Below are 14,525 nucleotides of genomic sequence, written 5' to 3' on the forward strand. Positions count from 1 at the left end.
TTCTCGCCCCGATTCCTCTCATGCTGCTGTTCACTGCATCCCTGAGCCTTTTGGTAACCCTACCTCTCACCAAAGTTTGCAATTTGTGGTAGACTTCAAAACTTCAGGCTTTACCTCTCCAGAGCTGCACTGCCCTGCAATCTGAAAACCAACAAAGAGGCTCAAGTTTCCTTAACTCCTTTTCCTTCAGGCTCCTGGAGCTGAACTCTTTGGACCTACATACCAGAAAAGCTCTTTTATCCTATCACCATTTGAAATGTTTCCCCAGCATTTCCGACCTAGAAGCTGACAAAGGAGCTAAACATTCTGTGTTCAGAAACACTCTTCACAGGACACTCACGCTGGGACACCGCTGATCTTCATTTGGGGGAGCCCCTGTTTTCTCAGTTCTAATGGGGACTGATTTTTGCTGTTGTTTACCTTTTTTTGCTCCATCATGATGACATCTTTCTCCTGCTGCTTTTCTCTCCTCCTTTGCTTTTCTTTTTCTTCCGTAATCTGCCTCTCTCTAGGTGGAATTTTCTCTTTGCTTCCCTCTTTATGCTGTTTTATTTTTTCTAGGTAGCTTGCCCCTTCCTCCCCCTCCTGGAAACTTCTTTGTTCCAGGGTTTCACTAGGAGATTTTATGAATCACTAAAGAGCTTCTAGATTGCTAATCCAGGGATAAGGGCAATTTGTTTCTTCTGTTCTAGATTAGATTCCTGGTCAAGCCTACTTCTTAACTGTGTGCGTAATCTTCATCCCCCTCCTACTGCTGTTTCCACGCTGCTTCATTAATCTGTAACAATCACCCATCGTCCTTCCAGACAAGGAGGCACCTTTTCTCATTTAAAGTCCTCAAATCTTTAGATTTCTCAGACAGATGGCTGCCCCCAAAATGGCAGATAAAATCTGAGGTACAAAAAAGTTATTAGGAAAAACTTTTCCTTGAGAGTCCTCTGTCTGATTGTTCACATTAGCTATTATTTTGTGGAAAGAGAACTAGATTTAAGAGTCAAAAAAGGGGATTTAAGACTCTGCATTTCCATTGCAGGGGATATGGGTTGGATCCCTGGTTGGGGAACTAAGATCCCACATGCCGTGCAGCCAAAAAAAAAAAAAAAGAGCTGGGATGACGTCCTGATTCCTCTTTAAATCCTTTAAACGTAAAGGGTCATTAAACACTGAGATTTGTTTTGGTCAGTCTATTTTAGGTGGGTCTCGGGGAAAGGTAGCAGCTAGAAAAGGTACAGCAATCCTTGTGGTAACATTTGGCTAAAATTGAGGGTATAAACTGTAGGACTTTTTGAACACAGAGGGTCCTAAGGAATTCTGATTACTTTGGATTTGGGAACCCAGTTTTCGCTGCTGTGGCCCCAGGGAGGTGCTTTGATAAGTGGAATCACTGCAGGTAGGTTCAGCATTCACTTCTCAGGCGAGCCTGAAACCTGTTTTTAAAAAAACGTGTGTGTGTGGGCCAGAACCAAAGCAGCCTGGGACATTTCAGACGGGCACCACCTCCTCTGGCTGTTTTCAAGGCCATCCAGAGGCCAGGGTCCAGATAAACTGAAAAGTTAAGACAGGACTGCATGGGACTTTCTGCAGACGCGCTTGTAGCACAGAGGGTGGGAGGGAGGAAAGGAAGGAGGGAAGGAGGGCGTTGGGAGCTGAGGCCCCACCTTTCATTCCAGCACCGGCAGAGCAGGAATAACTCACAGGCACGGGTGCTCAGGTTCCCATAGGTGAGGGACTGACTCCCCTCTCCGGAAAAACGCAGTGTGCTTTCCTCCTGGAGTGGCCTTGGCAGGGTGCTGGAGCGCTCGGTCTGCCCGGTCTGGTCTCTGGGGCCAGGGCTGGGTTTCCCTCATGTATGGCAAGAGCCCTATGCGTGCTGTGCTTTTTCTCCTCGGCGTACAGCTCACAGGTAAGAGCTCTCGGGCTTCTCTGAGCCTACCTCCTTCACTGCCTACCCTATAAAGTTAGCTAATTGTCGAAGAAGTTGCAAGAGTCTTTTTTTGGAGCCTGAGCCACAGTTGCATTTCGTTTTAGTTTTGACTTTAGTGAAACTGAAGTGGTGGGTTGTTGTGGGGGAGTTGCTTTTGGAAAAACAGGTTTAGGTGTGTTCTCAGGTGCCAGTGATTCAGGCACAGAGAGGGTTTTCTAATCTCAGGTTACACACCATTTTTTGTGGCTACTCTCAAACTCCCACTGCTGGCAGAACCTGGCACTTCGATTTCTGTGTGTGGGTCTTGTCTGGGGCTCTCGGCAGCACTGGGAAAGCTGAGATTGTTAAGGAGAGAGACCCACTGTGGCTTTGTAACTGCCCCAACATGCACATTCTAAATGTAAATATCATGCTAAAAAAATGCCATGTGGTATAAAGGTTCCAGCGGCGCAGGCAAGCTAAACTGTCTGGGACTGATTAACTCAGTTTCTGCAGAAGACTAGGAACAGTGTGAAATTCACATAACAAGGACACTTTCTGGAAAACTTACCTGCTAGGGGACCATCAGACACATAACATACAATGCTTAATCTGAATACATGTCTAATTCATGTTCTGATTAGTTCTGATGTTTTGTTTCTGCTTTCAATTTTATTTGCCGATGTTTGTAGTTTGTTACAGCAGTTTTGAAGTGGGTACCATGAGGCTAGGGTATCATGCTTTGGAGAAAGTGAGAGCACTGTGTGGTATTTTTAGTTGTTTAAGGAATGGGAGGGTCAAGGTTGCATGTAGTAGGAGTATGTAGACTCTGAGTGAAGTGAGTTTGAGTGAGAGCTGGGGCATCTCAGTTCTGTTTGATGCCCTACTCAGACCTTTATTTTGGTAGTGTCAGCAGAAATTCTCTTAATACACATCTCCTGTTAACCCTTCCTTTCCCTTTTTTTTCATTGCAGCTCTTTGGCCAATAGCAGCTGTGGAAATTTACACTCCCCGTGTGCTGGAGGCTGTCAATGGGACCGATGTTCGGTTAAAATGCACTTTCTCCAGCTTTGCCCCTGTGGGTGACACTCTAACAGTGACCTGGAATTTCCGTCCTCGAGATGGGGGGTCTGAGCAGTTTGTAAGTAAGGGTCCCTTGGTTAGGAAAATAAGCCAGTCCATTTCTCCTTGCCCTTCCTGTATTTTTCTTAGCAACAAGCACAGGGTAAAGCTGGGAAACAAATCAACAGACAGAACTGAGAGGCTGGCGAAGGGGAAAGCAAGAGGTTCTTGCAGGAGAGCTGCAGATGGGACAGTCAGGCTTGCTTGCATTTCTCTTCTGGTCCTGCCATCTCAGCCTCCCTGCCCAGGTACCAAATAAGACCTTTGGCCATTTCTCCTCTCTAGGTTTTCTACTACCATGTGGATCCCTTCAGACCCATGAGTGGGCGTTTCAAGGACCGGGTGGTCTGGGATGGGAACCCTGAGCGGTATGATGTCTCCATCCTCCTCTGGAAGCTACAGTTTGATGACAATGGGACATACACCTGCCAGGTGAAGAACCCACCTGATGTTGATGGGCTGATAGGGGAGATCCAGCTCAGCGTTGTGCACACTGGTAGGTGATGCAGAGAAAAATCGTTTTGGAAAGCGTGAGAGCTTGTAGAAAAGAGAGGGGCAAACTTTTGTGATGGCTGAAAGAGTAGAGAGAAGGACCAACCCTTTGGATCTGGAAACTGCAGAGGGAGAGTGAAGAGTCCTGGGGTAAAAAAGAGAAAGGCTTTGTTTGGCTGTGGAAAGAAACAGAAAATAAAGGGACCTAAGGAATCTGTTACAAAAATGGCATTGAGATCGTGAAAGGGAGAGGAAGCAACCCTCTGATAAAGGCTAACACAATAGGTCCATTCATTCACTCACTTATTCACAAGGTACTATTGAGTACCTACTCTACATCAAGCACTGTCCAAAGTTCTTGACATGTACTATCTCATTTAATTCTCACAACCACTGTTGGAGGCAGATACCAATAAGGGTAGTTATTGTTTATTGAACACTTCCCATGTGCTAGGGGATTTACGTATCATATCTAATCTTTACATATCATATCAATTTATTGTGCTTTTAGTGTGCTCCCCCCCACCCATTTTACTAATGAGGAAATCGATGCTCATAGAGGTTAAGTCACTTGTCCAAAGTCATGGAGCTCATAAATGGAGTCACTCAGAACTCAAACCCAAGCATCTCTGTCTCCAAAATTGTGCTCCAAACTAAGGCACTGTATTGCCTGCAGTTCTATAAAGGACAACCTGGAAAACTGCCAGACAACAAAAAGCAAAGACCATAAAACTTACAAGTTGTAAATCTGGGTTTGAGTACTGCTACAGTTTACCAGCTGTAAATAACTTTTCTTTTTCTCCTGTAAAGTGAGAATAATATAGCAAAGATTATGGTGAGGATAAAATGAAGTAATAAAAATAAAACCCCCCAAACTCTTGAATTGTACTGAAAATTATAATAGTTACCATATATTGAAAGTTTATTATGTGCAGGCACAGCGTGGAACAATTTACATAAGCAATTTTAGTTTTTATAAGAACTCAAGAAGTGAATATTGTTGTCTCTATTTTATACACTGAAGAAACAAAGACGTTAATTACCCCAAATCACACAGGACCTGGTACTTTAACCTAGCTGTCTCTGCTGTATGCTCTTAACCAACACACAACATTACTACCCAAAACGTAAAAGCCTATAAAGTGGTATCATTTCCTCCTTTCATTCCTATTATCATCCTTCAAGACCCTATCAATAGAGAGCTGTATGATCTTGGAGAAGTCATTTGAGTATTGAAAGAAGTAATGTAATATCTTTGGCTCTCAGTTTCTTATCCTGCAAAATGAACAGGTAGATAAGAACACATGGTTCTTCAACATATTGGGATCACTACTCTTTGAGAACCTAATGAATGCCATAACCCCTGTTTACCACAAACGATGTACACACACAATATGACATAGATTTTGTGGGCTTGTGCCCTGCTCCCCCCATCTTCCTTCATAGACTCCAGGCTGGGAACCCCTGGGCTAGATATTCTCTAATGTCTTTTCTGGCTCTGAGGGTTCGTTGAAATTTAAATCAGAAATCAAGGTAAAAATTAAGAGACCCAGGCTTCACAGACTCTAGCCTGGTTTAGGGACCCTTCCCTTTGGGTTCTCTCTTGCATCATATATCCACTAGACTATAGTTACTGATTTACTTGTCTATCTTTCCAGTGGGCGTGAGTTCCTTGAAGATAATGTCTTTTTTGGCTTTGTATTTCCATCAGAGTCCCTGGAACATAATAGGCCCTTAATAAGCCTGAATAAATGACTGACTGCATGACAGAGGGGAAAAGGATTCGGGGAGAAATAGTTTAGACACTGGATTCGATTAGGTCAGCAATAACCTTACCCCACTAGGTAGCTCAATTGGCCAAGTGGTTCTCAAACTTTTAGCATGCATCAGAATCATCTGGAGGACAAATTAAAACAGATTGCTGGGCCCCCCCCTGTAATTCAGTAGGTCTGGGGTGGGGCCTGATAGAACTTGCATATCAAAGTTTTCAAGTAATTCTGTAGCTGCTACTCCTAAAACCAAAGTTTGAGAACCACTAAAGTAGTCTGTATGTTTTTCCTACTTTTTTTTTTTTTTTGCCACACCACGCAGCATATGGGATCTTAGTTCCCCAACCAGGGATTGAACCTGCGCCCCCTGCATTGGAAACACGGTGTCTTAATCACTGGACCGCCAGGGAAATCCCTGTAAGGCTTTTCTACTGCTACTAGACTTTACAAAATTAATATCGTAGAAGAAAGGAAGATTACATTTCAAGATGAAAATACACCCCTTAAATGATTCCATTTAAGGATGAATATCTTGGGACTTCCCTGATGGTGCAGTGCTTAAGAATCCGCCTGCCAATGCAGGGGACACTGGTTTGAGCCCTGGTCCAGGAAGATCCCACATGTCGTGGAGCAACTAAGCCCGTGCACCACAACTACTGAGCCTGTGCTCTAGAGCCCGTGCGCCACAACTACTGAGCCTGCGCTCTAGAGCCCGTGCGCCACAACTACTGAGCCTGTGCTCTAGAGCCCGTGAGCCACAACTACTGAGCCTGCGTGCCACAACTACTGAAGCCCATGCGCCTAGAGCCCGTGCTCCACAACAAGAGAAGCCACCGCAATGAGAAGTCCGTGCACCGCAACAAAGAACAGGCCCTGCTCGCCGCAACTAGAGAAAGCCCGCACACAGCAACAAAGGCACAATGCAGCCAAAAATAAATAAATAAAATAAATAAATTTATTTTTTTAAAAAAGGATGAATATCTTTAGATTTCATTATAGTCTTCCTCTTTTCAGAACCCCAACTTGATCTTTTCTCCTTACAGTACGCTTCTCTGAGATCCACTTCCTGGCTCTGGCCATTGGCTCCGCCTGTGCACTGATGGTCATAATAGTAATTGTGGTGGTCCTCTTCCAGCATTTCCGGAAAAAGCGACGGGCTGAAAGAGCTCATAAAGTGGTGGAGATAAAATCGTAAGGCTGGGCAGTTCTGGGAAAGTCTTCTTTTAACACTGTTTTATGGCAACACTTGGTATTTTATAGTGGGGCTAAATAATTGTTGAACAGATGTCCTTCCTCTTGAGTTTATCTTACATAAAAGAATTCAAATTCACAGGATGGATAAATTAGGGTGTGAATTAGTAACTTTAGCTTTTTTTAAATTGAAGTGTAGTTGATTTACAATGTTGTGTTAGTTTAAGGTGTACAGTAAAGTGATTTATATATATATATATATGTATTCTTTTTCAGATTCTTTTCCCTTATAGGTTAATACAAAATATTGAATATAGTTCTCTGTGCTATACAGTAGGTCCTTGTTTGTTCTCTATTTTATATATTATAGCGTGTATATGTTAACCCCAATCTCCTAATTTATCCCTCCCCACTCTTTCAAACAAACAAACAGTAAGTTTGTTTTCTATGTCTGTGGGCCTAGTAACTTTAGTTTCTTAATTTTACAGATTTTATTATAAGCTTTCTTTACTATGCAGGATTTGATATTATAAAAATTTACTTATGTAAAGCTTTTCTAGGATATTCCTCACTTTAAAAAAATAATTAATTAATTAATTTTTGGCTGCGTTGTCTTCGTTGCTGCACACGGGCTTTCTCTAGTTGCGGCGAGCGGGGGCTACTCTTTGTTGCAGTGCGAGGGCTTCTCATTGCGGTGGCTCCTCTTTGTTGCAGAGCACGGGCTCTAGGCGCACGGGCTTCAGTAGTTGTGGCAGGTGGGCTCAGTAGTTGTGGCTCTCGGGCTCTAGAGTGCAGCCTCAGTAGTTGTGGCACACTGGCTTAGTTGCTCTGCGGCATGTGAGATCTTCCTGGACCGGGGCTTGAACCCATGTCCCCTGCACTGGCAGCTGGATTCTTAACCACTGTGCCACCAGGGAAGTCCTGGATATTCCTCACTTTTAATGTAAAGCATACATTTCTAAGAACCACTGGGCTGTCAGCAGGGGCTCTATGAATCAGTGCCTAGCAAAGTCAGCCATGCTGATATAAGGTGCTTAATATTTTTTTTATTGAGATAAAATTTACATATAATAGAATTCATTACTTAATGTTCACAAAGTTGCGTAACCATCACCACTAATTCCAAAATATTTTCATCACCTCCACAAAAGAAACTCCATACCCTTTAGCCATCACTCCCTATTTTCCTCTCTCACCTGCCCCTGACAACTACTGATCTGCTTTCTGTCTCTATGGATTTGCCTGTTTGGACATTTCATATAAAGAGGATCATACAATATGTGACTTTTTATGTCTGGCTTCTTATTTATTTATTTATTTATTCATTTATTCATTCATTTATTTATTTATTTAGCTGCCTTGGGTCTTCGTTGCTGTGTGCGGGCTTTCTCCAGTTGCGGCGAGCGGGGGCTACTCTTCGTCGCGGTGCCCGGGCTTCTCATTGCCGTGGCTCCTCTTTGTTGCAGAGCAGGGGTTCTAGGTGCACAGGCTTCAGTAGTTGTGGCTCACAGGCTCTAGAGCACAGGCTCAGTAGTTGTGGTGCACGGGCTCATTTGCTCCGTGGCATGTGGGATCTTCCCGGACCAGGGCTTGAACCCTTGTTCCCTGCATTGGCAGGCGGATTCTTAACCACTTTACCACCAGGGAAGCCCTGTCTGGCTTCTTTGACTTAGTATAATGCTTTCAAAGTTCATCCATGTTATAGTACTTCATTCTTCCTGTGGCTGCATAATATTCCATTGTATGCATATACCACATTTTGTTTATCCATTCAGTTGATGGACATTTAGGTTTTTCCCACTTTTTGGCTATTTCGATTAATGCTACTATGAACATTCATCTACAAGTTTCATGGGCATATGTTTTCAATTCTCCCGTGTATATAACTAGGAGTGGAATTACTGGGATATGTAGTAGCTCTGTGTTACCTTCTTGAGGAATTGCTAGACAGTTTTCCAAAACAGCTGCACCATTTTATATTCCCACCAGCAATGTATGAGGGTTCCAGTTTGTCTACATCCTCAACAGCACTTGTATTGTCTGTCCTTTTGATTATAGCCATCTAGTGGGTGTGAAGTGGTATCTCATTGAGGTTTTCATTTGCATTTTCCTAATGACACTGAGCATCTTTCCATGTGTTTATTGGCTATTTAAATATCTAATTTGGAGATGTATCTATTCAAATATTTTGCCCACTTTAAAATTAGGTTATTTGTCTTTTTATTGTTAAGTTTTAAGAGTTTTAAAAAATATATTTTGGAGTATACAAAAGCGTCTTATTAGATATAGGATTTGCAATTATTTTCTCCCATTCTGTGGGTTGCCTTTACACTATCTTGATTAGTATCCTTTAACTTTTGAAGAAGTCCAATTTATCTTTTTTTCTTTTGTTGCTTGTTTTGTTGGTGTCATATCTAAGAAACCACTGTCTAATCCAAGGTCAAAAAGATTTATGCCTATGTTTTCTTCTAAGAGTTTTACAGTTTAGTTCTTACATTTAGGTCTTTGATTCATTTTGAATCAATTCTTGTATATGGTGTGAAGTAGGAGTTCAAATTTATTCTTTTGCAGTTGTAATTTTTCAGCTGTCCCAGCACCATTTGTTTCTTTTCCTCAAGAAATATTTACTATAGTAAATAGAATTGATTTTTAAGGAGACTAATGAACCCAACTCTGAGTTGGTTTGAATAGAATACAATCAATAAAGATGACTTCTAGGTGAGTCTTTTTTTGTTTTTGTTTGTTTTATTTTTTATTTTATGCTTTTCTTTTTTGAATAGGAAGTAGAATTAGAGGTAGAATACTAATGGTAAACTAAGGTGTCTGCTTTAAACCTGGAGTTCCCAAATGATATTCTCTTCTAGAAATATTCTGAAAAGTGTCTAAGTTCAGATACCCAGGGTCATGTGGAGGTATGAGTATTATTAGATAGTGCTAATAGGTTTAGCACTCTGTAAGCTTGGATCTACTCCCAGGTGCATACAATTCTTCCCCAAATTTGGGGGAATATATCTCACCTGAACCTTTGTAGGATTTGCCTCCCTTGCTTCTTGCCTTGTTCCCCTGACATTGGTTTCTGCTTCTATGTTACAGAAAAGAAGAAGAAAAGCTCAACCAAGAAAAAAAGGTTTCTGTTTATTTAGAAGACACAGACTAACATTATTAGATGGTAAGGTTCACAAATGGGTTCATTTCTTTCCTTAGCTTTTTTTGGCTGCATTGGGTCTTCGTTGCTGTGCGTGGGCTTTCTCTAGTTGCGGTGAGCAGGGCCTACTCTTCCTCACGGTGCGCGGGTTTCTCACTGCAGTGGCTTCTCTTATTGTGGAGCACGGGCTCTAGGGCAAGGGCTTCAGTAGTTGCAGCACATGGGCCCTAGAGCACATGGGCTTCATAAGTTGCAGCACGTGAGCTCAGTAGTTGTGGCTCTCAGGCTCTGGAGCGCAGGCTCAGTAGCTGTGGCTCACAGGCTTAGTTGCTCCTCGGCATGTGGGATTTTCCTGGACCAGGAATCAAACCCGTGTCCCCTGCATTGGCAGGCGGATTCTTAACCACTGTGCCACCAGGGGAGTCCCTCCTTAGCTTTCTTATATGGCTCATTTCTACTGTGGATCTCCCAGATTATATGATAGGTGTTTCCTGTATGAAATTACAGGAGTTGGGCAGAGAGATGAAAGGCTTCTCTTGTGTTATCGATGGCTTCCCCTTTGAGTGTGTTTTGTGCAAAGGACAGGAAGCTAGACCCTACTACCAGTAAAGCTGAGATAATTCTATGATTATTTGAGGCTTTGGGGTTATATTTACCACCACAAAGAATAAATTAACTTTCAACATGTAAATAAATTTTTTTAAATGAAAGAATATCTGCTTTTTTTCTTTTGTTTTATTGTAAACTAATCATGGCATTTAAGAGAGTGACTCAATAGATATGCTTGCCATTTTGATAGGAGAACTTTTGTATTATTTGGAATTGATTTCTACTCCTCTCATTTAGTTATTGGGACTATGAATCCAATTTTAGTGGTGTGTAGTTTTGTTTTTCCATTTTTTAGGTTTATTAGGCTTAAAAGGTAGGATGATTTATTTTTCATATGATCACAATTTCTTCTATTCTCTGAAGTAGGTCCACTATTATTATTTGCAAAAGGAGCCACATTTTAAAAAAAAATTAATTAATTAATTTTAATTTTTGGTTGTGTTGGGTCTTCGTTTCTGTGCGAGGGCTTTCTCTAGTTGTGGAGAGCGGGGGCCACTCTTCATTGCAGTGGGCGGGCCTCTCACTGTCACGGCCTCTCTTGTTGTGGAGCACAGGCTCCAGACGCGCAGGCTCAGTGGTTGTGGCTCACGGGCCTAGTTACTCCGCGGCATGTGGGATCTTCACAGACCAGGGCTCGAACCCGTATCCCCTGCATTGGCAAGCAGATTCTCAACCACTGCGCCACCAGGGAAGCCCCCAGGAGCCACATTTTTATAGCCTAAAGCTCCAGTGAAAGTTCTCAAGGATTTATAAAATAGAATATGGAGAAAAATGGTTCTATTGTAAACCTAGAAAAAAAGTTTGGTGTCAGAGAGATTTTTACCAAGGGCTATTTTTAAAATCAAGCAGATTTTCTAATAAGCCAGAGTCATGGAAAATAAAGATGGAGGCTAAGATTGAAAAAAATTTAAGGATTCCAAAAAAGAGGGAATATATTTATACATATAACTGATTCACTTTGCTGTACAGCAGAAACTAACACAATATTGTAAAGCAATTATACCCCAATTAAAAAAAAAAAAGATATATAAGGAATTAACACAGTCAAGTGCAGTGTACGATCCCTGACTGGATGGATACTAATTTGAATAAACTAGTTGTAAAAAAGATTTGGGGGGACAATGGGAAAGTCTTAATGTGAAAATTTTCAATCTGGACAATAGGGAATTATTGTTAACTTTTATTAGGTATAATAAGGGTATTGTAGTTACATAGGAAGATGTCCTTATTTTAAAAATGCATATTGGAGTATTTAGGGTTAAAATGTCAGTAATTTGTTTTAAAAACTTTAGCCCCCACCAATATATGTATTTATAGCAAATAAGGAAAAAAAAAAAACAAAAAACCTTTAAAATTAAGTGATAGTGAATTCCATACACTGCCTTCTTTACTTTTCTGTATATTTGATTTTGTTTATAATAAAGGGGTTGGAGTGATGGTGGGGGTGGGAGAGAGAGAGAAGAATGAATGCATGTGAGTGAGCAGCTACGGATCATCCAAGTGTCCATGCAAGGCAGAGACTATGAATTAAGGACACTGACCCTCAGAAATATGTAATAAGGATCAGGAAATTTCTTTTAAAAGTTAAGTTAGAAGAGGACAAATATACTTAAGAATGTTTTCCTTCACGATGGAGAATAGATTATATATATACGTATGTATTCATAATGCCAGGTACTCCTATTGCACTCTTGCCATATACATTATCCATTTAAACTTTTATTTCGTATTTCAGGAAGCTGAAGATTTCCAAGAACAAGAACCCTGAGATAAGTTGGAGTTAATGGAAGCTTTTCTTTGGCTTTTCCAGTTGTGACCTGTCTTCCAACCAGCTCTGCAGTATATAACCACCTAGACAAGCAACGTTCCTCTGGTGCCAGCATAGGGCCCTTCTTGAGCAGATACCAGCAGACTCACACACAGCCCTGTTACTAAGGTTTTATTTAATTTCAGAGTACAAATATTGTATTTTTTTCAAATGCTCATTAGCTTTTATATACTAGGAAGCTACATTTTTGCCCTTAAACACTCCTTGTGGATTATGACTTGTATACATATATATTGGCATCAAATGGGATAAAAGTCAACTTGTGTGTCATAACATTTCCTTTAATATATTAGCTTCCTTAGAGCAGCATTCTTGCTACTAAAGTTAACATGTTTACTCTTTCCTTCTCACACTCTCGATTAAAAGGTGAGCTAGTTCTCCCAACTGTTTTTGATTAACAGAAAATCCTAAATTCAATCTGTTAAAGAACAGTTTGATTTTTATGGCTCTCCTTAAGTATGGGACACATTTTATCAAATTTCTTTCAATACCCTAGATGGCAGGTTTTTGTTTTTGTTTGTTTTTGGTCAGTTGATCCAAGGTTTACAGTAGTACAAGTCTAAACCACAGAGTAACTAGGGAAGGTTACAGAAATGCTAGTAGATTGACAAACACCACCTCAAGATGAATTGCTTGTCACTTTTTTTCTCTTCTGTGACAAGCAATCAACAGCTCAGAGCTTTCATGAGCAGTGAATGACTGTTTAGCTTACTATAGTTTTTCCCCCAATTCAATTATTTATAACAACAGAGCAAAATCTATGCTCATTTGTAGACTGGAATCATTAAGCTGTTAAATGGAAGGTTTCTGAAGGAGTATATTACAACTAAAAAATTTAGAGCTAGTGAAAAAAATCACCCTAAATGATAATAATTTTGTATAGTGTTATACAAAGCTCTGAGAACTGGAAGAGATTAAAATTTTTTCTTTTATTTATTTTTTAATTCAGTTGCTTATTTGGGGGGAGGATTTGGTATGGGGGCAAAGAAATACCAAAACTAACAGAATGAAACCAACTTTGTTTTTTTTTTTCTCTTATATTAGTAGATAAAACAAACTTTATAAGTGGGTCATGGAAAGAAGAGTGCTTTTGAAAAAGTGTCTAGTCTCCCAGTGTCTTTCCAAACTTAAGCTACTGCAGCACTTATTTAAAGAAGAGAAAACATCTAAATGTTTAGGAACCTCTCCCTCTAGCCCCTGCCCCCCATGTTTACAGCTTGATATTTTCAGTTTTCACCAACTAGGCTGAAGATGTTATTTCTTTTAAAACTGGAATTTCCAAATAGTTTATCTGTATTTAAAGATGATGAACTTTGATGTTTTTTCCAGTACTAAAAAAAAACCTGGTATAATTTACATATGAACCTTGATTCTGAAATGCATTCCATACCTGTCTCATTTTGCCTTTTATACTGTCTAAAAAAGTACAGTTTCAGTACCCAGTTTTGAAAGTAAAAATTAGATTTAAAGTCTATATTACCTTTCACATTTTCTATTTTTCTCCATAATTCAACCTTTGAAAATATAGTAACTGGGTATTTCTTCAAACAGATGGCCTGGGTGATGTTCCATAAGTGTAAAGAGGTAGTTAAAAATTCATGGAAGGTTTTTCCAGCAAAATTGTAGCTTTTGTGTCTTGGCTAAATATTCAAGTGTTCATATAGCCCGGCTGTTCAGTGTCTTTTATTTGAAGAGAACTTCTGTATTGTAACTTATTTTTTATTGTGCCTTAAACACTATGTAAATAACCTTCAGTAATAAAGCATTACAATTATATAATTTGCTTTTATGCAAATCTAAAATTTTTACATAGCAGGTCACAGAAAACTGATGGGAATACATTTTATCTTCATTGAAAAATTTTCTTAGAGGCAGCCTGGAAGTCAATAATGGATAGAATTAGTTTCTACTGGATAAATAAACCTGTATGAATTTCCACATTGCTTCAAATAACCGAGAATTGGGCACAACCAACTACTTAGTTTGGGGACTCTTTTGAAGGAACAGTATCATCTCTTCCATTTGATACTCTTGCATTACCTTCTTAATAGAGAAAACTACCAGCTTTCAAGTCTAGTAAAGGAATGGGAGTTGAAAAACGGAAAGTTATTAACTTTCCCAAAAGCTGAAGCATATTTTCGTTCCTCTCTTGCTTTCATTAAATATACATAGATTCCAGGAGAATAGGTTGACTAATGATTAGAGCAGGGTACCATCCCATCTCTTTTTCAGAAGAATGTGACACCATCTCTTCATTTCACTTCAAGCACTTCCTCACTGTTCCAACCAAAAGTGGCACAAATCTCAGCTCCTTTTTGTAATGATTTCATCATTGCCACTGTCAACAGCAATTTAATAAACACCCAATTTAGGTAAGTACTGAACTGGATGCTGTAATAGCTACACACACACACACAAAAAGAACACGAACCAAACAGTCTTGATGCACAAATTGACAGGAAGGCC

At 40.2% G+C, this 14,525-nt stretch overlaps 1 protein-coding gene across 3 annotated transcripts; it reads left to right on the forward strand.

The window, feature by feature from the left end:
* The first annotated feature begins 1,207 nt into the window (after positions 1–1,207).
* MPZL2 (myelin protein zero like 2) lies at positions 1,208–13,838 on the forward strand. 3 transcript variants are annotated; one of them, XM_059930302.1, is made up of 6 exons: positions 1,211–1,903; positions 2,878–3,044; positions 3,311–3,521; positions 6,330–6,477; positions 9,571–9,646; positions 11,967–13,838. In XM_059930302.1, exons 1-5 carry the CDS (start codon positions 1,846–1,848, stop codon positions 9,632–9,634), a joined length of 648 nt encoding a protein of 215 aa, XP_059786285.1. In that variant the 5' UTR covers positions 1,211–1,845; the 3' UTR covers positions 9,635–9,646; positions 11,967–13,838. The 3 variants fall into 3 exon arrangements, with proteins under 3 accessions (XP_059786288.1, XP_059786285.1, XP_059786287.1); XM_059930304.1 differs by lacking the exon at positions 9,571–9,646 and having other exon boundaries at positions 1,420–1,903; XM_059930305.1 differs by lacking the exons at positions 6,330–6,477; positions 9,571–9,646; positions 11,967–13,838 and adding an exon at positions 5,609–5,780 and having other exon boundaries at positions 1,208–1,903.
* The last annotated feature ends 687 nt before the right edge of the window (positions 13,839–14,525 follow it).

This window comes from Balaenoptera ricei, chromosome 8 (assembly GCF_028023285.1).
Source record: "Balaenoptera ricei isolate mBalRic1 chromosome 8, mBalRic1.hap2, whole genome shotgun sequence".
NCBI classification, from domain to species: Eukaryota; Metazoa; Chordata; class Mammalia; order Artiodactyla; family Balaenopteridae; genus Balaenoptera; species Balaenoptera ricei.

What these genes read in the sequence shown, in the direction of transcription:
- MPZL2 (XM_059930302.1), top strand. Translation starts at nt 1,846, where the DNA reads ATGTATGGCAAGAGCCCTATGCGTGCTGTGCTTTTTCTCCTCGGCGTA. An exon ending in CCTCGGCGTACAGCTCACAG is followed by an intron (nt 1,904 to 2,877) that starts GTAAGAGCTCTC and finishes TTTTCATTGCAG; the next exon opens with CTCTTTGGCCAATAGCAGCT. An exon ending in GCTCAGCGTTGTGCACACTG is followed by an intron (nt 3,522 to 6,329) that starts GTAGGTGATGCA and finishes TTCTCCTTACAG; the next exon opens with TACGCTTCTCTGAGATCCAC.